This window comes from Protopterus annectens, chromosome 2.part0 (assembly GCF_019279795.1).
Source record: "Protopterus annectens isolate FY-2018-M chromosome 2.part0, PAN1.0, whole genome shotgun sequence".
Lineage (NCBI taxonomy): Eukaryota > Metazoa > Chordata > Ceratodontiformes > Protopteridae > Protopterus > Protopterus annectens.
In genome coordinates, this window is record NC_056728.1 from 954,485,201 (window position 1) to 954,507,534 (window position 22,334).

General features: G+C 39.1%; 1 protein-coding gene across 1 annotated transcript in view; it reads left to right on the forward strand.

Annotated features, from left to right (window-relative positions):
* Window positions 1-22,334, forward strand: part of ADAMTSL1 (ADAMTS like 1) — a 4,128,157-nt gene that overhangs the window by 3,557,718 nt on the left and 548,105 nt on the right. The window contains exon 22 of the mRNA XM_044061207.1: window positions 6,577-6,744. Coding sequence (XP_043917142.1) covers window positions 6,577-6,744 — 168 coding nt within the window. The remainder of the gene's footprint in view (window positions 1-6,576; window positions 6,745-22,334) is intronic.

The window sequence follows — 22,334 nt, forward strand, 5'->3', positions numbered from 1 at the left end:
GCTACCTTTGCTATAAGGGTGCTGAACTATATGGCCCACGCGATCAGACTTCAGCGTAACCTAGTGAAAGAGTACTGAAAAAACAAAATAGAGAAGAAACCACACAGTAGCACAGAACGAAATGATAAAGCGCTTCGTCAATTAACTACTTAAAGTGAAAGCTGGATAAGACAGACTATTTTTTACAAACAGACACAAACTGACTAAAAAAAATTTTTAAAAAAAAAAAAAAAAAATCAAATAGGTACAACTAGCGTTGTCTAAAATGTAAAAAACTATGTAAATGTGTAAACTACTACTAAGCTAGTGAAAATAAAATAATAATTAAAAGTGCATTAAAAGCTGAACTAAACTCCGCTGGTGTTTGTAAAATATACAAATACACTGTGTGTGTTGAAGCACAAACTGTGTGAAGTAGCCTACCTATTAAGGCTCCTAAGTTTAAGAACACTACTTAAAGAACAGTTCTCATTCAGACCTGGTGAACTGTACAAAGCCAATGACAGCTGGCATGTTTAAATGCCAGTAATTTTGTCAATACATCTTGGAATCCAATAGATTTAAAGTTCACGATTATACAAGTTGAACCTAAGAGCTAACTGTAACTCAAGAATGGTGATCTACTTAGCTATGTGCCAAACCTCTACAGCTTTCTCGTGGGCAAAACAGAACAACGCCTCGTGACGCATTTATGAACATACTTATGCGATCAGGAAGCAGAAACTTGATAATGCACTAGCAAAACACATTTCAGTTTATCCCAACCATATGTTTAAATTTTGATTATTGACCAGATCACACAGGACTTCAGGGGTGCTCCTCTCCCACTTAAGTTAGAAGGAGCTGTTTTGGCAAATTAGACTCAACGCATACAGTTCACCAGGTCTGAATGAGAGCTGTTCTTTAAGTAGTGTTCTTAAACTTAGGAGCCTTAATAGGTAGGCTGTGTCAGGTTACCTTCCACACTAGCCGCACAGTTATTCTAATGCTCTTGAGCACCTTGGTTCAGTGACCTTATGTGTATTTTGCTGAGTATTTTTGCTGAGAATTTGTAGTTTTATCTTGATACTTTACTTATTACCAATTATGTTCAGCACACTTGATGTGCTTCAACATACAGTTTAGTGCACTGACATAGGTATTTGTATTAACTCAGTTTTACAAACACCAGCAGAGTTTTTATGCACTGTAATTTATTATTTCTTTGCCTCACCTAGCTTAGTAGTAGGCTAGATTTACACATTTTGTATAGACAAGCTAGTTGTGTACTTTTTGTGACTATTTGGATTTTAGCTTTTACTTTGCTTTCACTTTAAGTAGTTAATTGACTTTGTAAGTATTAGCCCAGAGAGTATTTAAGCTGTGACTTTTTGTTTTTCTTGATCTGAAGAAGTTTGTTTATTGAAATAAACGAAAAAAGCGCATTCATTTCGCTCTGTGCTGTGGTTCTTTCTCTTCTTTTTGTTTTTTCAGTAGTCTGTTTTGCCTTTTCAGTTTACTAGTGAAAGAGTACGCCAGATCTCCCCCGGAGTCCATTTCGGCAGAGGATAAACTTTCATTCTCGGCATGTATGGCCACTCTTAAGTTGGTGACTAACACGTCCATGTGTTTACTCTCTCATGCCACCGAGGGAGCCACTAGGGCAGCTGGGTCCAGCATTGCCATGAGGCATCACGCCTAGCTCCAGCTTTGCGATTTTCGGAACCTTTCAAGGCGTCCTTCACAAATGCCTCTTTTGACAGTTTGACCCTGTTCAGGAAGACCATCCAAGATATGCTAGTCCAGAGTGAGAAGGATGGGAAGACACTGTTGGCAGTCGGGATCCACTTCTCTAACCCTCAAAGGTCCTTTTCCAGGAATCAGAGAGGGCAAAAGAAGTTGGGGTTCTGGAAGTCTCAGCATTCCTGGGATGCTCCGGACCCCTTTTCCCCTAGAGGCAGAGGGGGACAAAGTGGATGCCGGCCCAGAGGCAGAGGGGGACCGAAGAACTTCGGGTCATGGGAACCGTTTTTGATTCGACCCACGCAGCAGCCCAGAGGGGTTGCCCGACTGCCCCACTATGGAGGCAGTCAGGAGGCATTTTTCGAAGCACCTAGCTCAATAGGAGTCCATAACGTCAGACCGCTGGGTGCTTCGGATAATATCCAGAAGTTATTCCATTCCCTTTATGAACAGTCCCTTACCTCCAAGGTGCCTCCCAGACGTTCCACCCACTCAAAGTTTTGGAAATAAAAAAGCTGCTAAACAAAAGAGCAATCCAGCCGGTCCCCCCAGACCAGTCTGGATCAGGCATCTATTCCAGGTTCTTTTTGGTGCCAAAAAAGACGGGGGACTTGAGGCCAATTCTCGACCTATCCACGTTGAACCTGTCCATTGCCAAGAAGAAGTTCTGGATGGTCACCTTACAGTCCATCTTGCCATTCTTGCAGGAGGAAGACTGGATGTGCTCCATAGTCCTCAAGGATGCGTACTACCATATTCTGATGGACAGGCAATCCAGGAGGTTTCTCCACTTTTGGCAAGGAGCCAATCACTACCAGTTCATGGTCCTACCCTTCAGTCTCACCACAGCCCCCAGGGTGTTTACCAAGGTCATGGCATTTACAGCAGCCCACCTGAGGCTTCAGGGCATTCAGATCTTTCCGTACCTGGACAATTGGCTCTTCACCCTCCCCTCCAGGCATCAACTTATTCAAGCCAGAAATTCCTTCCTTCAGCTGTCAAATTTACTGGGTATCATGATAAACCTTGTGAAGTCCTCTCTTCAGCCTGTTCAGATTCTGGACTTCATAGGGGCAAAAATAGATTCTCTTCAGGCCAGGGTATTTTTGACTCCAGACAGACTTCGGAACCTGACTCTCCATGTCTTGGCATTTCTTCAGACCTCTTCACACCCAGCAGAGCTAGTCCTGAGAGCCTTAGGGTCCATGGCAGCAGCTATAAATTTGGTTCCTTGTGTATGTCTGCACGTAAGAGTGTTACAGTGGACGTTACAAGTTCAGTGGTCTCTGTTATACCAGCCCCTAAATTTCCTGATTCCTCTAAGCAAGATGTGCAAAGCTTCCCTCATGTGGTGGCTTCATTCCCAGGATCTTCAAGAAGGATGCCCCTTTATTGCATCCCCGTCACAAGCCACGGTGACCACGGATGCCTCCCGTCTAGGGTGGGGGGGCATTGCTCAAGGCAGGACGGTCCAAGGCATGTGGACCCCGAACGAGGCCATTCTGCATATCAATGTTCTGGAGATGAGGGCAGTCCTTTTAGTGTTGCAGGCCTCTCATGCTTCTCTTTCTCTGGGAATGATTGCAATTCAGTCAGACAACATGTCAGTGGTCTGTTATATCAACAAACAGGGGGGAACCAGGTCCTATCCGCTTTGTCAAGAGGCCATGAGAGTGTGGGAATGGGCGATCTCCACCAACCATTTTCTGATAGCAACGTACATCCCGGTTCAGTCCAACATTTTAGTGGACAAACTGAGCAGGATTATCCTTTTGCCCTATGAGTGGTCTCTGAACCCTTATGTAGTGGAACAGATCTTCCTCAAGTGGGTTCAGCCTTGCTGCGATCTCTTCGCATCACCATCCAATGTGAAGTGCAGCAAGTTTTTTTCTCTAATTCCCCCTCGGGGGGAAGCCCCCAGAGATGCTCTTCTCCATGCTTGGCCACCTGGTCTTCTTTATGCGTATCCCACACTACCTCTTAGACAAAATTCTTGCAGAAAGCTCGTCGGTTGAGGAGCAGGATTATCCTCATAGCCCCATTCTGGCCTCATCAAGTTTGGTTCCCTTGCCTACGGTCTCATCTAGTAGCTCTGCCCTGGATATTGGATCCCATTCTGGATCTCATTTGTCATACCTCGGGAATTCCTCCCCCGAATCTGGACAGCCTCAAGCTTACTGTTTGGTTGCTCTAGTTCCATTAATTGCCAGGACTCCCAGTCTCTCTTCCTCCATTAAGTCCATTCTGGTGGCAGCACACAAGTCCTCCACCCAAAAGGTGTACCTTAGTAAATGGAAGCGTTTTTCCATTTGGGCTTCTCAGAGAAATTTGGACACCTTTACCGCCTCTATTCCAGCGGTATTAGAATTTCTGTCTCAAATTTTCCAACATGGGGCCAGCTCTTCCACTGTGAAGGTCCAGCTGGCGGCTATATCCCATTTTTATGTAGGAGAAAATTCAGGTTCTCTAGCTGCTGCTAGAATTTGTAAGACCTCCATCAAAGGTACCTTTTTGCTGAGACCTCTTATTAAGTATCCTTCCCCTCCATGGGATTTGACCTTGGTTCTTCAGCCCTTAGTTGCACCTCCATTTGAACCCGCAGCTTCAGTTGATTTGAAATTCTTGTCATGGAAGACAGCCTTCCTGGTGGCTACCACCTCAGCCAGGAGAGTGTCGGAACTTCAAGCCCATACTTAGTTTTTCATAAGGATAGGGTGTCTCTAAGGATGAACCCTTCTTTCCTCCCTAAAGTCGCTTTGGAATCAAATATCAGTCAATCTATTAATCTCCCAGTATTCTTCCCTAACTTTCAAAATAAAGGGGAATACAAGCTTCATTTGCTGGATGTCCACAAACAGTTGAGATTTTATTTTCATAGGACTAAACCCTTCCGTAAGTCTGATCAGCTTTTTGTTTCCTTTGCCAAACCTTTTTTGGGGAAACCAGTTTCAAAAGTGACTCTTGCTAGATGGATCTCTCTTTTATATTTTACAGGCATACAAGGGACATGGATTACCAGAACCAGACAGGATTCATGCTCATTCTACTCGCTCTATGGCTACTTCTGCTGCATTTTGGTCCAGAGTTTCCCTGGATGACATTTGTTCAGCGGCTACCTGGGCTTCTTCTCACACTTTTATTACTCGTTATAAGTTGGATATGGTGTCTAGAGGAAGGGCTTCTTTTGGTTCTGCAGTGCTCCGGAATATCTTTCCTTAAGTGCCTCCCAAGAATTTTGGTAGCTGGGGACTCTGTCCCACAGGTTGGTGACCAAATGAAGTTAACTACTTCAGATAAAGAAGCTATGTACTCACCATAACGTTCCATCTAAGTAGTTAGACTTCATTTGTCATCAACCTTCCCTCCCTCCTTCCCTCTGACCTTAGTGTTCTGTGATAGTCCTTGGACTCAGATTTTCTGGGTCTTGTGAGCCTAGTTTATGTGATCAGGTCAGATTATGTCTCTTGGGTTGATGTTTGTTACTCTGTGGGTGGCAAACTCGATCTGAGGGTTGGAAGGAGGTTGCAGTGTAGTATGAGTAAGGGGGGAGGAACTTGGAGCTCTGATCTTAGCTTGGAAAGCTGCCGACTCAAATCCGTATCGGATCCGAAACCCACAGGTTGATGACAAATGAAGTCTAACTACTCAAATGGAACGTTATGGTGAGTACATAACTTCTTTTTTTGGTGATGTAGGGTTTGAGGGACTATGTGATGAGTGTGGTGTGGTGCAAGTATTTACCTTCTCCTCTTGACTGTCTAGTCCAGTATTGGGTGAAGAGAGCTTTGCTTCCAGTTTGGCTATATAAGTGCATTTCTCACAGGTTGTAGTGTTGGGTGGTAGGAGGAGAGGGTTGTCCGTGTACATGAGGCAATTGCTGCATTGCCTCAAGATGCCCTGATTCATGAGGTAGCCAGGAGAAAACACCGGGAGCTGACCCTTAGACATGCCTGGATAGGTGCTTATTTATTAAGTACTAAAAGCTGTTTCACTCTAGATAAGTGAGGAAAGTTCGGACCACTCCACCCACCTAATAGACAAATAGATGAATAAAATGATGAATGATTTGTTCCTCCATGTTTTGTTAACCATTTTCCAAAGACAACCTAAACAATGTGGCAGAAAATCAGGTAGACCGCAACATAAAACAAATTCAGGCTATATTACACCTCTCCATTTTAGAAATGGCAGTTTTACAGTTTCATTTCTAAGTTAAAGTTTTCAGTATGTTAATTATTGTGTATGACCACTGTGTCTGTTAATAGCAGTTACTGAGTAAGATAAGAAACATGATATACCTGTGTGTCTTATTTCATGAACTTTCTTAAACATTGGTTAGTTTCATAAGGCAAACTGTCAACAAATTTGTTGTCGAGTAATTCTCTCCAAAGTGTTTTTCCACATCTACTACAAATACATGAATAATTACATTCCTGCATCTCTTCTTCTCTTCTGTTTTCTTTTTATGTAAAACTGCTCAAATAAGAGAATATTATATAACATGTGTTAATGTCTGCTTACACTTTCCTAATTTAAAGCAACATCTAATCTAGTTAGTATGAAGTGCAGTCAACTGGCAGAGGAACAGTCACATTGGCAAGTGACAAATGTAAAAGAACATTATTTCAGGATTGTCTGGAGTGTAGTGACTTACTTTGTATTGTTTATTTTGAACTTCTCAAAGGCATAATTGAAAGCAAGAGACAAGCCTTGGGTTTGTCATTTGTTTTAGTTTGTAGAAAGATCAAATATAGTATTTTGATGTGTGTTGCTTAGAAATAAAGACTTGGCAATAGCATCACATCTACAAATTACAATCCGAGTTTGTGTTTTTTTTTTGTTTTGTTTTTTTAGGTGTACCTGATCCTGAAATTACCTGGTTTAAGAACAAAGCTCGGTTATCTCATCACGGTGCAGCATTACTAATCAACAATGCTGAAATGTCAGACCAAGGACTGTACTCCTGCCAGGCAGCAAACATACAAGGGAAGGTGCTGGCTAATACACAGCTGCTAATACTTGGTAAGATACATTCACTTATCGAAGCAGTGAAGATTTTATATCTACCTCTAAGTAAGACTGAGGTACAGTCTGTGTCAGTAATTTAAATGTATTATTCTGCAGCAACCAAAAGAAGAAAGCGTAAGTCTCAGTATTATGGATGTTTCTCTCAACATATGACTCCTTTTGAATCTAAAGTGTCAGGCTGTTACATATTAACCTCACTAGAAAAAGCTTGTGTTTGGAGATTCTTATATAAAACTGATGCTACTCGTATGTATTTTTAGTACAGTAAGAATGCTCCATGTGAAGCATGCTGGCAGACTGCATACAGTTTGCAGTATTGTAGTGATAAGAATAATGGAGAACATGTGTGCAGTGTACAATGCAATGCACACATGTGAAGCATTTGGTATGATAGTTGCTTCTCGTTTGACCATCATGTTACAATTGGTGGTTAGGAATTTGTTTTTTTATCTTACAGAGCTCATAGCAAAAGGCAGCTCCTTGAAATCAACAAAAGTCCTAACCTCCTTTCACTCCACTCTGATTAGACCAAATCTGAATGACCAAAAAACAAATTATATACACAAGAATAAATAAATACTCTACATAAAATTTAAAAGAGTTAAAATGCAGAATTAGATAATGATTAGAATAAATTACATACAGGCGAAATATATATGTGTATATATATATATATATATATATATATATATATATATATATATATATATATATATATATACACACATGCATATCTATATCTACTATATATATACATATATATATATATATATATATATATATATATATATATATATATATATATATATATATATATATATATATGTATATAAATAAAATACTGAATGCATATTCCTAAAGCTGTCAAAATGTTGACACTTTACAATTCTGAAATCAAAGTACCTGCTAATACTATATATGTAATATATATGCACAATATACCTGTACACAGCTAGCATAACTCTCAACTGTCCTGATTTTTTAGAATGTCCAGATTTTTGGCTTATACGTTTGGTCTTCTGCCAAATCAGTGGGACAATCTGAGGACTGAAGTCACTAAATAATTACATACATTTGAGTTTCAGACTTCAAATCTTTCAGAAAATGTATGTTAACACAAACAGTGCTATTCTAATATATTTATAAATTGAAAAGAGCAACATTTAAAATCTGTCCCCATTCTTGAGCCATTGCCCCCCCCCCACCATTATGTCAACCTTTGTCCAGATATCTTGCAGTAAAAGGCTGAGAGCTATGACAGCCAGTCAGCAAATAATGTCCCTCTCCTGCTAGTGACACTCAGAAACAAGCACTAAAATAGCCTCTGTTGGAACAGGGGTGCAAGTCCAGCTCTACACATGTAAGGGGAGTAAGTATTTTGATGTCAACATTTCACTAATTCAGCATTTTACATTCAGTAATATGACTTTTAGTATATTGCTTTTTAGTAAGTTAATATTGAAGTGGTCCATATAGGTGGGTTTGTATGTGTGTGTGTGTGTGTGTGTGTGTGTGTGTGTGTGTGTGTGTGTGTGTGTGTGTGTGTGTGTGTGTGAGAACACTTTATAATCCTGAAATTCTGAAATACTGAATTTCAGAATCCCGAGATTATAAAGCCGAAAGTTCAAAAGTTCGAAACCCCAGAAGTGCGAATTTCAAAATCCCAAAGTACTGAGATTTTGAAGTAGTGCTTCTGGTGTTGCACTGTGTGAAGGGATAGCTTGAAGTTCAGGTAAGTATTTATGTTTAAAGGTTTTGGTTAGGGGCTTTAGGGCGTGTCAGTGTGTTTGGTTACTGTGATCTGTGTGTGCGAGGGGAATGTAGCTTGTATTGTGGTGTTTTTTGTGTGTTTGTCTGTGTAGTGCGACTGTGGAGTTAGTATATTTGAGTAGGGGTGTGGGGGGGCAGCCCCCCACATGGAGGGTGCAGGGGGGCTTGCCCCCTCCTTTTATATAGTGTAGGTTTGAGTGTTTGTGTGTTGGGGGAAGCTGTGTGTATGTGTGTGTGTGTGTGTGTGTGTGTGTGTGTGTGTGGATGTGTGTGTGTGTGTGTGTGTGTGTGTGTGTGTGTGTGTGTGTGTGTGTGTGTGTGTGTGTGTGTGTGTGGTGTCTATATATATATATATATTTTATATATATATATATATATATATATATGTGTGTGTATATATATATATATATATATATATATATATATATATATATATATATTATTTTTATTTATTTTATTTTATTTTACATTTGTTTACTGGAATAGTCCGACCGGATACATGTCCATTTTCAGCGGAGGCCCTGGGAGAAAAGCTCCAAAAAACACATTCAACAAACTGTTACATTTTTACAGTTTAAAACACAAAATAAACACAAATAAAAAAATGTGTACACAGATGTAAACAAATTATTACATTTTTACTAGGATGGAAAATTCTAGATAGTCTTTTTAAGAATGATAGAGTATTGAATGCCTAGTAGGCTAACCTAGTAGTAGATCCAAGGAGATCATAGGATATATAAGTTAAGAAACAAAGTGTAGGCAGAAGTCCTCCATATGCACACGAGTGATGGTTAAAGTCAGTCTGCATTAGGACTAGGACATAGCCATCATTTTTTAAAGAACTGAATCAGACTTTTCTTGGAACTGAGGTAGAGAGAGTTCAGATGTAAGATTAGCAGGAAGAGAATTGTCAACAGAGTTAGCAAATAGAGATTCTCCGGCTGTGTTGTTGGATGTGAGAGTTTGAACTGGTAGTCCTTCAGATGAACAAAGTGCACTTAGGTTACTGTAGGGGGTGATGAGGTTTTTAAGTATGGGTGTATTATCTGGTTGGTAGAGGATCTTGTGTGCAACTATTAGTTGGTTAACCTGAAGTAGGTTAGGCAATTCAAGCCATCCTAGTAGATTGAGGTTAGGACAGTGATGAGTTCTGTAGGCTGCATCGGTAGCAATCTAGCAATGTGATTGTAGCTGCTAGAAAGTTTATTAAGGTCAGTTTTGCTGAGGTTTGTAAATAGATGGGAAGCACAGAGGAGGGTGGAGAGTAGATGTGCACGAGCAATTACAGTTCTGGCAAATGGCGTTAGGAAGGGCTTGATCCCATATAGTGTGCCAAGTTTTTTATTAACTGTTTTAATAGTTTTATTGATATGCAGATCAAACTTAAGGTTATTATCTATTATAACCCCTAAGAGTTTGGTTGAGGAATCTGGGGAAGTAATGGTGCTGTTGTTGGATTTTAATGTAAAGGTCATAGGTGTAGACCTGCGAGTGGGGGAGAAAAGCAGCAATTTGGTTTTATTAGGATTTAACATGAGATGACGGTTAAGGAGCCAATTTTCAACTGTGTTAAAAGTATTTTGCGATAGAATCTGCAACTCTGTAGGTGAAGTGTCGGAGCATACTAAAGTGGAGTCATCCGCATATTGAATGTATGTTGCATTTGGGATGACCTTATACAAATCATTGATGAAAATGGAAAATAATAGTAGCCCTAGTATGGAGCCTTGGGGTACTCCAAGGGTGATGGGTAAAAGGGTGGATAGTTTGCTCTGCCATAAGATAGCCTGTTGTCTACCACTGAGATAGGATTGAAACCAATGGATGGCCTGGTCCTCTAGGGAGATGGATTTCAAAGTGTTTATGAGTATTTGGTGGTTTACCATATCAAAGGCTTTCGAAAGATCGAAAAAGATAGCAGAGGAAAGTTTACTATTGTTTCAGTGTTGGTTAATAACATTAGAGAAGGCGAGGACGGCTGAGGTTGTACTATGGAATGGTCTAAAGCCATGTTGTGTGTTGGCTAGAATTTTATTATGGATAAGATAGTTCAGGAGTTGATTATGGATGCATTTTTCCATAATTTTAGCCAAAGGTGACAGAATAGCTATGGGTCTATAGTTTGACAGGTCAGTAGAGCTGCCCCCTTTATGGAGTGGGATGACATGGGATATCTTCCAGATGGAGGGTATGCACGCTTCAGTTATAATTCTATTGATCAGGCTAGTAATGGGGTATGCTATGGCATCTGCAGCTTTTTGTAGATATTCTGCAGGGAGTAGATCAGCCGACAGGGTGGTAGGCTTTAGTTTCTTAAGTAATTTTCGGACAAAAGTTGTGCAAACTGGTTTGAAGTTAAAGGAGAGTTGGGAGCTGGCTGTAGTGGCTGGAGAATATGGGCATATGGGGGATAATTGGTTAGCTAGGTTCTGGCTGGTTGTTGTAAAGAAGCTGTTAAAGGGTATGGCAATTTCTTCTGGGGGTTTTTGGTTGGAATCCAAGGGGGCAGGAGTGGAGGATTGTCCTGGACTAAGGAGTTTGTTTATACCTACCCAAAACTTTTGTGGCTTGTTTTGGTGTTTTTCTTGTATTTGACAGTAATAGTTTTTCTTGTCTAATGTGGTGGATTTTTTGTTTCATTTCTTAGCTGCCTGTATCTAAGTTGATCTATGAGGTTTTTTGTGGTCTGCGAAATGGCCCAAGCCCTATTTCTAAGTAACATTTTTGTCTGGTTTCTTTTGAGAGCCAAGGAGCAACTTTTGTTTTGGTTATAATAGTCTGTGCTGGTGCATGGGTGTCAAGGATGGATAGGAATTTGGTATTAAAGTAATTTATTTATTTATTTTATTTGTTTTACATTTGTTAACCGGGTTAGTCCAGCTGAGTGTTAGCTCGTTTTCAGTGGAAACCCAAGGAGAAAAGCTCCACAATCAGTATTAACATTTTACATACAGTCAGCAAGAAAATTGCACTGGCAGTTAAACAATTGGTTAGAGAAATAACATTTTACAATAAAATTTTACAGAAAACAGTCGGGTACAAATGTTAGAGATCAAACTGCAAAAAGTATTTACAGCAACTCATACAGAAAAGCAGTAGAATACAATGTCAGAATTCTTACAACAGAAACTTGGGTACAATGTCAATGTAGGGAAAACAGTGTTCATTATTCCTAAGTAGTTATATACAGTATAGGTACAGATGGAGTAGTAAGGTAATGCAGAGGTTAAGCAATGAGACAGAGAGGTAGGTGAATATTAAGACAGACAGTGGAAAAGAAAGGAGGGATGAGGGACAGAAGCTAAGGTTAGGTAGTTTCAGGGAGGATGACTACAATGGCAGGACCATTTATTTATTAGGTATTCCCAAGTGGCTAGTTTGAAATGTTTTGTTTGGTCAAGGGACCTAATTTCTAGGGGTAGTTGGTTCCAAGTTGTAGCAGGGTTATAGTTATATAGTAAACATCCTGATTTGGTTTTGGGTTTATAGATCTGTAAGAAGTCTTGGTCAGAGCTATGTAGTGTCCTGGTTGGGGAATATTTAGTTATAACTGATTGAAGGCTAGGGCAGAAAGATGGTAGATAGAGGATGGAGTGGATAATTAACAGTTGCTGTAGTAGATGCAAATGAGGGAATTTGAGCCACTGCAATTGTTTAAGAGATAGGTAATGGTGTGACTTGTAGGTATAGTTTGCAGCAAATCTGGCAACTTTATTATACATAGTTTCAAGTCTGGTTATGAGTGTGGTGTTAGGATTTGTGTATAAATGAGAGCTATAAAGGAGGGTGGGAAGAAGAAATGCATGGGAGTGGGTTATTCTGGCTGAGTTGGTTAAATGTCTTTTGTTTCGGTAAAGGAGTCCAAGTTTTTGGTGAGTCTTTTTGATAGAGGTGGTGATTTGGAGTTCAAATTTAAGCTGATCATCTTTTATGACTCCTAGCAGTTTAGTGCTGGGTTCAGCAGTAATGACAGTGTTATTGCTAGATTGCTAGATAGGATGGAAAATGTGGTTTTGAGATTGATGAGGTTTTTTGGGAGGAAGAGTATGAGCTTAGTTTTCTTAGGGTTGATAATTAATTAATTTGCTGTCACAAAGCCATGTCTCTATGGTGTTGAATGATGCTTGGGTAGTAGAGTGGAAGTCAGATGGATTCCCAGCAATGGTGATGACTGTAGAATCATCAGCATATTGTATAAGTGTGGAGTTGGGACAAGAAGTGTAAAGTAGGTTGGTGAAAATATTGAAGAGCAGTGGCCCCAGTATGGATCCTTGGGGGACACTCATTGGGACGCTTGGGGGGGAGAAAGAGCAGAGTGCCATTTAACAGCTTGCTGGCAGTTAGAGAGACAGCTGGAAAACCAGGATATGGTGGGAGGAGATAATCTTAGGTGAGAGAGTTTATCTAAGAGGAGGGGATGGGAAACAATGTCAAAGGCTTTGGACAGGTTGAGGAACAGACATGAGACTAGTTTATTATTGTCATAGGCCAGCGATACAGTATTAATGAAGGATATTAATGCAGTTGTAGTGCTGTGTTTTGGATGAAATCCATGTTGTGTGTGTGTGTTAGAAGGTTCTGTTGGAGAAGGTATTGCATTATCTGCTTGTGTATGCATTTCTCAATAATCCTGGAGAGGGGAAACAGTATAGCAATTGGTCTGAAGTTTGATATATCTGAAGAATTACCTCCTTTATGTATGGGTAATGTGTAGAAAGTTTTCCATATTGATGGAACATATGATTCAGAGATAGATTGGTTGATCAGGATGGAAATTGGATAGGCTAGGGGTTCAGCAGCTATATGTAGGAAGTAAGAGGGTAGGTTATCAGCTGAAGGAGAGCAGGGTTTGAGTTTAGAGAGTAGAGATTTAAAATATTTAGTTGAGACAGATGTAAGAGAGAAAGAGTTAGATGGAGAAGGAGGGGATGATGAGAAAGTGGGGTTTTTAGTATTTTTACTAGTGGGGAGGTCATTAATTATGGTAGTTATTGAATTAATAAAATTATTGTTAAATTTGGTGGCAGTTTCTTCAAAAGTTTTATTTGGACATGGGTTGGGAGGGCTGCTTCTTCAAGTGGTAATTGTTTCAGAACTGACCAGTTGTAAGATTTGAGTTCATTTTGGAAATTTGTGCAGTTGAAATTCTTATTGTTCCTTACTGTTTTAAAAATGGACTGGTTGTGGATATCCACTTTTTGCCTGATTAAATATGTGAGGAGGTGATCACTTACATCATCAGGCAAGGTCCCACTCTTGTATTTGAGGGGATGGGTGTTAACAAGAATCCAATCCAGAATACTTACTTTATTGTTGGGTTTACTGATCCTAGTGGGAGAGGATATGACCTGTGAAAATCCATAAAGGTGGGGGATTCTGAGGAACACATGTTCTAGTCTATGTTGAAGCCCCCAAGTACAATGGTTTCTTAGGGGTAGTTGCTGGATAACCAATGTAGGGTATCTTCAAGGGTATTTATGTTATTGCCTGGGGGAATATAAACACAGATGAGATTTATACATTTGTTCTTACTAATGTTTAGCTTAGTGATAAGCATTTCAGCATTGCCAAATAGAGATGTTTGCAGGGTATTAGTGGACACTTCAGGCATGGATTTGTACAGAACAGCTACCCTACCTCCCTTTCTATTGGTTCGACCAAGCCTCTTATAGCCTGGTGGTATAACTTCTTTATCTGAAGTAGAAGGTTTTAGCCAGGTTTCAGTAAGACATAGTATGTCTGGGGAAAGAGCACCTAAGAGGACATGTGTTGAATCTTATTGTTTACACTTCTGATATTTAGGTGACTGATCAAGAGTGAGTTTGGGGGTTTGTCTAAGATTTGTGTAGTAGTGGGACAGTTAGTAAAGGACCAAGAGTCAGTGGATGAGGATGGGCCAGGATTTGGGTGGATACCTCCATCCATTGTCAGGTTACATTGTAATCTGATTGTGAGCTTCCAGATTTTAATTAATAGACTTTGGTATATTTTGGTTTTAGGGTTGGCATATCTTGTTCTAATGGGATGCTGATACCTAGTAAGTAAGGAGTTAGATGGAAGGGGATGTATTAAGTGTTCAGGCTTGTGTGTAGCTATATAAGTGGAGGTTTGGCCTTTTGGGTAGCGGAAACCTGGGTATGTATTATATTAATAGGCAGTAAGAAGATATGGGACAAGCAGAAAGGGTAGCTGAGAGTATAGCGGTAGTATTTTAATTGGTTTCATTGCAAGTAACATTGGAATTATTGAGGCTGACTTTTCCCCAGTTTAAACTATTTAAGATGGGATAGAAGGATTAAGTACTGGAGAGCCTATTGATGACTTGGATATGGATGATTGGCTGCAGAAAGAGGGGGCTTGGTTGTAGCACTATATATTTAGCTGTATTGGGGGTGGGTGAGAATTGGGGGCAAGGCGGGGTGCAGAGCAAGCCCGAGCGCAGGGAAAGCGAGCAGAGCAAGGCTGAACTAGATCATGAGGTAGTAAGGGTCTGTGTATACTGCGTGAGTGCACTGGAGCTAAAAGTAGGTTTTTTGTAACTTTGTATTAGGTTCTTCTACTTTTTATAACAACTTGGTCTACAGAGTCACATTTTTTGCGTTTTATAGTTTTATGGCTATGAGAGTAAATTTCACTTTTATGTACTGGCAATACCCTTCCATTCAAGAGCCCACACAAATTATTACGCTTTCTTGAGCAGCTTTCCACTGAGGTACTCTTTAATGGGTAGTAAGGGACTTAGTAAGCCAAATAAGGTAATAAAGGTTTTCCAAGATATTGATTGGAAGGGAGTTATTAGTGCTTTAGACCTAGTGTCCAGCTATGTAAAATCTAAAATGGTGCCTGCAACAGGTAATATTTATTAACTTTGGGATTGGCTTAAGGTAATAAACAAGGAAGGGGGGGAACAAGAGTGTGAGCTGGCAGTTCGTTTGTACTGCTACTCATGAGCCAAGATCCAAGCAAAGGCAAGTTTGTGTTTAAGAAAAATAATCAGAATTGACCAAAAACTGCTGTGAAGCTGTAAGTCATTTCTTAACCACTTATCAGATGGGAAAACAGCATAACCTTGTATCTGTAGGCTACTGTGCTCTCAATTAAACTAAACACACACAATATTTGATCAGTTATGGATACTATTTGCTAACAGAAGTGAATAAAAAAGAAATGGAAGAAGTGTGTGTGTGTGGGGGGCTTCTTACAAGCCAAAGCAGAGTTCTCTCCAGGGGATAATGAATATTAGCTCAAACAGGTAGACACATACACAAAGTTAACTTTAGCTGTTTGTGTTTGCAGACAGTTCAGACCCGGACTGCGCTTTTCATATAACAATGTATACACCGGTCTGGTTAAAGATAAAGGTATTATTGCAACTATTACGTAGACTGGTGTTAGGTTGGAGAGACACTGAGCACTTCATGGGGCCTGTAACAGGGTAGTTGTAGTTTGTGTATATATATATATATATATATATATATATATATATATATATATATATATATATATATATATATATATATATATATATATATATATGTGTGTATGTGTGTGTCTGTGTGTGTGTGTGTGTGTGTGGGTATATGTGTATATATATGTGTGTGCGTGTATGTGTTTTTATATATATATATATATATATATATATATATATATATATATATATATATATATATTTATATATGGTTCCCCTTCATCTAAAACTCATAACATCTAAAATCAAAACATCAAGATCGTAACATCTAAAACTCATAACATCGAATTTCATAACATCTAAAATGTATCATATGTGATAGTGTATCATCAAATATGTAAATGTTATAGTTTAATCTGTTAATCTTGTGGAATCACTATGAGATGTTGTAGTTTTTATTTCTGTAGTTATTATTTATATAAGGTAGGAATTTATACTATTTATATAGTGTTTATTTTGCTACTCTTTATGTGTTTTTAGGCCATACAGGTAAGTGATATAGATGTGTATATTCTTTATGGTGATCGTGATACATTGGAGTTAGGAAGTTAACTTTTTCCCACTGTAGTGCGATCTTGGAGTTGGTATATTTAATTTACGGGGGAGGGCAGAGCCCCCCACATAAGGGGTACAGAGGGGCTTGCCCCCTGCAGAAACATAGTAAAAAGTGTGTTTGTTTCTTTGGTGTTGTTATATGTGGAGGGGATGTTATTTTCATGTGATTTTTAGTGTTCGATGTTGTGATTCACATTTTAGATGTTATGAAATTCTATGGTTTTAGATGTTTTGGGTTTTAGATGTTTTGAAGGAGAACCATATATATATTCACCTACTCACTTAAATAATGCTCAAAAGAGGGAATACACAAGTGGTCTGAATAAAAGTGATTTAATAACTGTTGATGTAATGATATTCTCCAGTGTTTTTTTTAACCAGTTATACCCCTGATAATAAGGAAAGTTTATGACTTGCTGATCAAGGGTATTAAGCTTGTTTATACATTTTTAAGGAATATTGCAGGCTGTTTTATTGTACTGCGGTGGTAGTGCTCCGGTAGCATTGTTGCCTCACAGACGTTGTCCTGTTCGATTCTCAGCTAGAGCGTCTTTTGTGTGGAGACATGCGTGAATGGGCGTACCTTCGTTGAAGGTTGTGCGTCAGAGCTGGCAACTTGGCACGTAAAAATCTACTGCCATCCATTAGTGGATCGGAGTTCCACTGTGGCGACCCCTAACCGGGAAAAGCCGAAAGACACAACATTGCAGGCTGTTTTATTACATTGTGTTGGATTCTGAAGAAGTCCATAGAACCGGGACAAAAGTGCTTAATTTATTAATAAAGTGTAATGAATAGTATTTTGTTCTCCCTTCTTTGGTTTTATCAGTTTTTGTGAGGGTTTTGTGCTTTACTAATGACCATAGATTTATTATATACAAGATAAGGAGTTCTAGGGAAGTGCCATTTTTTTAGTTTTTCTTTCATGCTTTTTGTGTTATGGTGTGTGCTTTGAAGAGTTGTTTGCCAGTTGTGTTAAATCATTTGTGCTTATAAATTCTCATTTTACATCAAATGACATATACTCATATAAACTCTTGTGTGGGCCTTTGCATTCCCACATACTAGATCTACAGAGTGAACAGTTAAGTGACCTGTGCATAGCAGTAGTATTGCTGTTTTTCAGTTAATGCTGCCTTCAGATACCCAGTATGTGGTGGCTTTTTCTCCCCTGGCCACCAGATAGTGAGGACATACCAGGATCTTGCCCTTTTATGGGCCTGTCTTGCCCATTTGAACAAAAGGAACTTTTGATCATCAGGGCATATACAACTCCACAACCAAGGCCAGAGGTGTGATATTGCAACTATCTGAGCTTTTCCCTTTGGCCTAACCCATCCTCAGTCATGTTAGGCTTAAATCATGAGGTAAACATGCACATACCCATCAACCTCTTAGAGCAAGAATTCAGGACAAAGCCATAAATAATTGGGGGACAAAGGCCCAAAAATAGAAGCAGATTTTAAATATTGCTCTTACAAACTTAGAAAGTTGATAGAATAACAGGTGTTGCATTACTGTGAATTTTCTGAAGGATTTGACATCTATAACTGAAATGTCTGCCATTATTTTTTCACTTCAGTCCTAAATGATTTGCCAGTGAATTGCCAGAAAATCACAATTTTATAAGAAATAGACCAAAAATATAAGGCAAAAATCTGGGCATTCTGTGAAAATCAGGACATTTGTGAGGTATGAATATGCAGTGGTGCCATGAGGGAACTGCCCTCATTTGCCACCTGTCTCAAAATGCAGTTCTGCCTTTCATCCAAGTCTGTTATCACCACTAGAGTTTGAATCCTGCTCACTTGCTCCCACCACTTCCCCACACCCTCCAACCTGGCAGACGCAAAGAATCTTTGCCTCATCACTCCACTTCCCTGTAGTGTCCAGGCCAGTAGTCAAGCCTGTGTCATCTGAGATCATAGGAAGTTACTAGACTAATGGACCTATGGCCCTTACTAGCCTAATCAAGTTCTACCCTTATTTCCATGATCAGCACCTAATGCCCGTGTTCAAGAGAGATACAGGTGGAAACCCCAGGATGAATTTATGGTTACCCATCCAATCGTCCAGATTGCGTTTGAAGAGGGCCAGTGAGGTGCTCTGACATGAAGTGGAAGTCTATTCCAAAGGTGTGGTAACCTCTGGGAGACAAATCTATCCCCCCAGCAGGTTCTATTAATGTTACATACCAGGTTAAGGTCTTTAGAGCGAGTAACCCGAGTACCATTTGACTTATGGATATGCATTATTTCCAATAAATCAGAGTCAGAGATTTCCTTATATGCAAGGCATAGATCGCCTCAGAGTAGTCCGTATGAAACAGAATAAAGTGACAGTGATTTCAGAAGATCCACATAGGACAGATGCTGAAGACCTTGAATTTTCCTTGTGAGGAACCTTTGTGGTTTCTCCTGTTGCTGCAGGTGCTTGGAAAGGTACATACCAAAAGGGGTGTTGTACTTATTATTATTATTGTTATTGGCCTGATGAGGGAAGAGTACCGGGAGGTTATAACTTGTTTTTTTTTTTTCTGGAGGCAATGCCCTTTCTTATGAGATGAGCAATATAGAATGCCTTTCTTACCACTGTGCAGACATGATGATCAAAGGTAAGATTGTTGTCAACTTGTGTGCCCAGGTCTCTAACCACTGAGTGCATACTTAGGGCATTGCTATTTATGTGGCAGTTAGCAGGAACATCGCTATTACTGAAAGGGATGATAATACATGTTTTGTATTTAATTTAAGGCTATGACTCCGGGACTAATCATTTGGTTGTGTAAGATCCTCTTGTAAGATGTTGACATAATTTGAAGATTCTATGACTGCTCCCAATTTGCAGTCATCAGCAAACTTTGTCAGTCCCAGACCTTTAGTTTTTGCTTGTACTTCAGAGAAATACATTCCAAACAGTAGGGGTCCTAGGACTGATCCCTGTGGAACATCACAGGTCTGCTGTTGGAGGTGGATTCCCCTATTTTGACTATGTGTTCTATCAGTGAGCCATTTAGTGACCTATCTAATGATATAAGGGTTGATAACTAGCTGGGTGAGTTTGTCAACAAGGCCTGAGTGGGGGTAGTGTCAAAAGCCTTGGCTAAGTCTAGGTAGGCTGTTTGCACAATTTTCCACCCAGGGCCTTGGTGACTGCCTCAGAGAACTCCACCAGGTTTAACAAGCATGATTTCCCTTTGAAAAATCCAAATTGAGTAGGGTCAAGTGTTTAGAGATTACCTATATCTTTGTTGCTAAGGTCCATGATGATTTGCTCCATGGCCTTGCAGATAAGGTTACTCAGGCTAATAGGTCTATAGTTCCTGATGTCAGTGGAAGCACCAACTTTGTGCAAGGGAATAACAGTGGCCATTTTCCATTTAGCTGGGAGGAAGCTGGCACTTAGACTATGATTGAAAGAGTACCCAATGGTGTTGCTAATTCTTGTTGGGGCCCATGTAAGATGCAGGCTGGGTTGTTATCAGGTCCCATAGATGTTGTGTTTTTGGCCTTACAGAGGGCACTTATGGCCTGCTCTTTAGAAAAACAAGTTAGGGAACAAGTGGTAAGGATGTCATGTTGTGGTGGGGATAGGGGAGTGAAGTTTTCACAGAACCTTCGGCCAGCAGGTTAGCTATGTCCACAGGCTCAGTATATGTGGTATCATTAACTACCAGTTCAGCACAACTCTGGGCCTTTCCTTTTAGGTTATGGATGTAATTTAATAATGCTTTATGGTTATCCTTAGTTGAGGAAGCTAATTTGGATTCATACTTTGCTTTGAAGGACTTCAGAGGAAGTCTTATTTGCTTGTTTAAGCTGAGGAGGGAGTGTTTCCAGTTTAAGGCTCACTCCCTCTTACTCTTAGACAGCAATTTCTTCCTCTTATTGTAAAGCCTGTTACTGGCAGTTGTCCACCAGACAGGTTTGCTCTTCTTTGAGGAGCTTGTTTTGGTCCTATCAGGTACGGCCAATTCAATACAATTGTTCAGGTGTCTGTATAAAGCATTGGTGTAGAACTTGGCATAGTTGCCAATTCCATCTGGGGGAGGTGTAGTGAAGCTATATATATATATATATATATATATATATATATATATATATATATATATATATATATATATATATATATATATATATATATATATATATATATATATATATATATATATATATATATATATATATATATATATATATATATATATATATATATATATATATATATATGTATATATATGTAGATATATATATAAAAGTATATATATATATATATATATATATATATATATATATATATATATATATATATACACACACACACACACACACACACACACACACACACACACATATATATATATATATGTATATATAACAGTCCCATAGGATGGAAGACCACACACTCAGTCCAAGGCAGCGTTATATAATATATATATATATATATATATATATATATACATACACACATATAAGATTTCATGGCAAAAACACACACACACTGTATATATATATATATATATATATATATATATATATATATATATATATATATATGCCATCCTGTAATAAGTTATAATGTGCTTTGGAGAAGAATTTTAGTTTAAATTCTGCTGGGGGGGTCAGGTGTGATAGTTAATTTGAATGAGACTGAGTTGTGGTCATATCTCACTAGGGAAGACCTCACAGTGAGGGTGTTACAGTGGTCCCCCATATTGGTAAGAACCAGATCCAGGATGTTGGCAGCCCTTGTGGGGGAGTCAGGCAGCTGGTTCAGGGCACTGGAGTTAACAAAGTCAAGTAACCTTTGGGCAAGTGAGTTTGTGCTTGAGTAATTTCCCCAGTCAATGGATGGGTAGTTAAAGTCACCCAAAACCGTGGTGTTTGAATGTATCTTGATAGACTCAATTAGATCCAAATAGGCAGAGTGGGTGTTCTGATTCATGGAGGGGTTCTTGTAGCTGGCAATGACTTGAATAGGTGTCCTACCAACAGTTAATTGCATCTGAAGTATCTCCAGGGAGTCATGTTGTCTAACCAATCTGGAGGTGTATTTCATTTTAATGAATATTGATACACCACCTCCTTTAGTTTTCACACCTTCAGTTTGTGGTATGAACATGTGGAAGGAGGTGATATAATCAGGGTTTATCCCTCTGTGCCACATATCTGCCATAAACAATAGGATATCTACAGCTCATTTAATGAATGCAAAAAGATTTGAAACCTTAATACTTTTAAGAATCATTTTCCTGAAGGTTGCTATTCATCATATGCCTTTTTAACACACTCACATACACAAACGATGTAAAATTACTGGCAAGGTTAAATATACATATTTCAACTATCATAAATGCATATGTTAAACCATGAACACACACCCAAAACTGAACAAGTACCCTAAGACAAGACAAGGAAGGTGAGCTGAGGGAAAAAAGTTTGAAAACAACCCATAATGCTCAAAGAAGACTAGGTGTTTCATAAATATGTTCTCAAGTTCCCCAGTTAGCATTGCTTAATCACATTAGTTTTCTTTATTTGTGTTAATAGCTGTACTAACATCCTGTCTCCATGCTTAGTAGTTGGAATATTTGTAGCTGTTTTGAAAACTTTATCATATTGAATTCGGCTTGTGTCTTAACTATATAATTCAGTTGTTGGTTTTGTTACTGTGCTGTGTGTTCTGTTTGCATATATTGCTATTTTGAATAAAAGTAAAGAATAAAGAACAATGTGAATATGATTATACCAAACTCTCAATCTCAGCTGTCAAAAACATAATTGTGAGA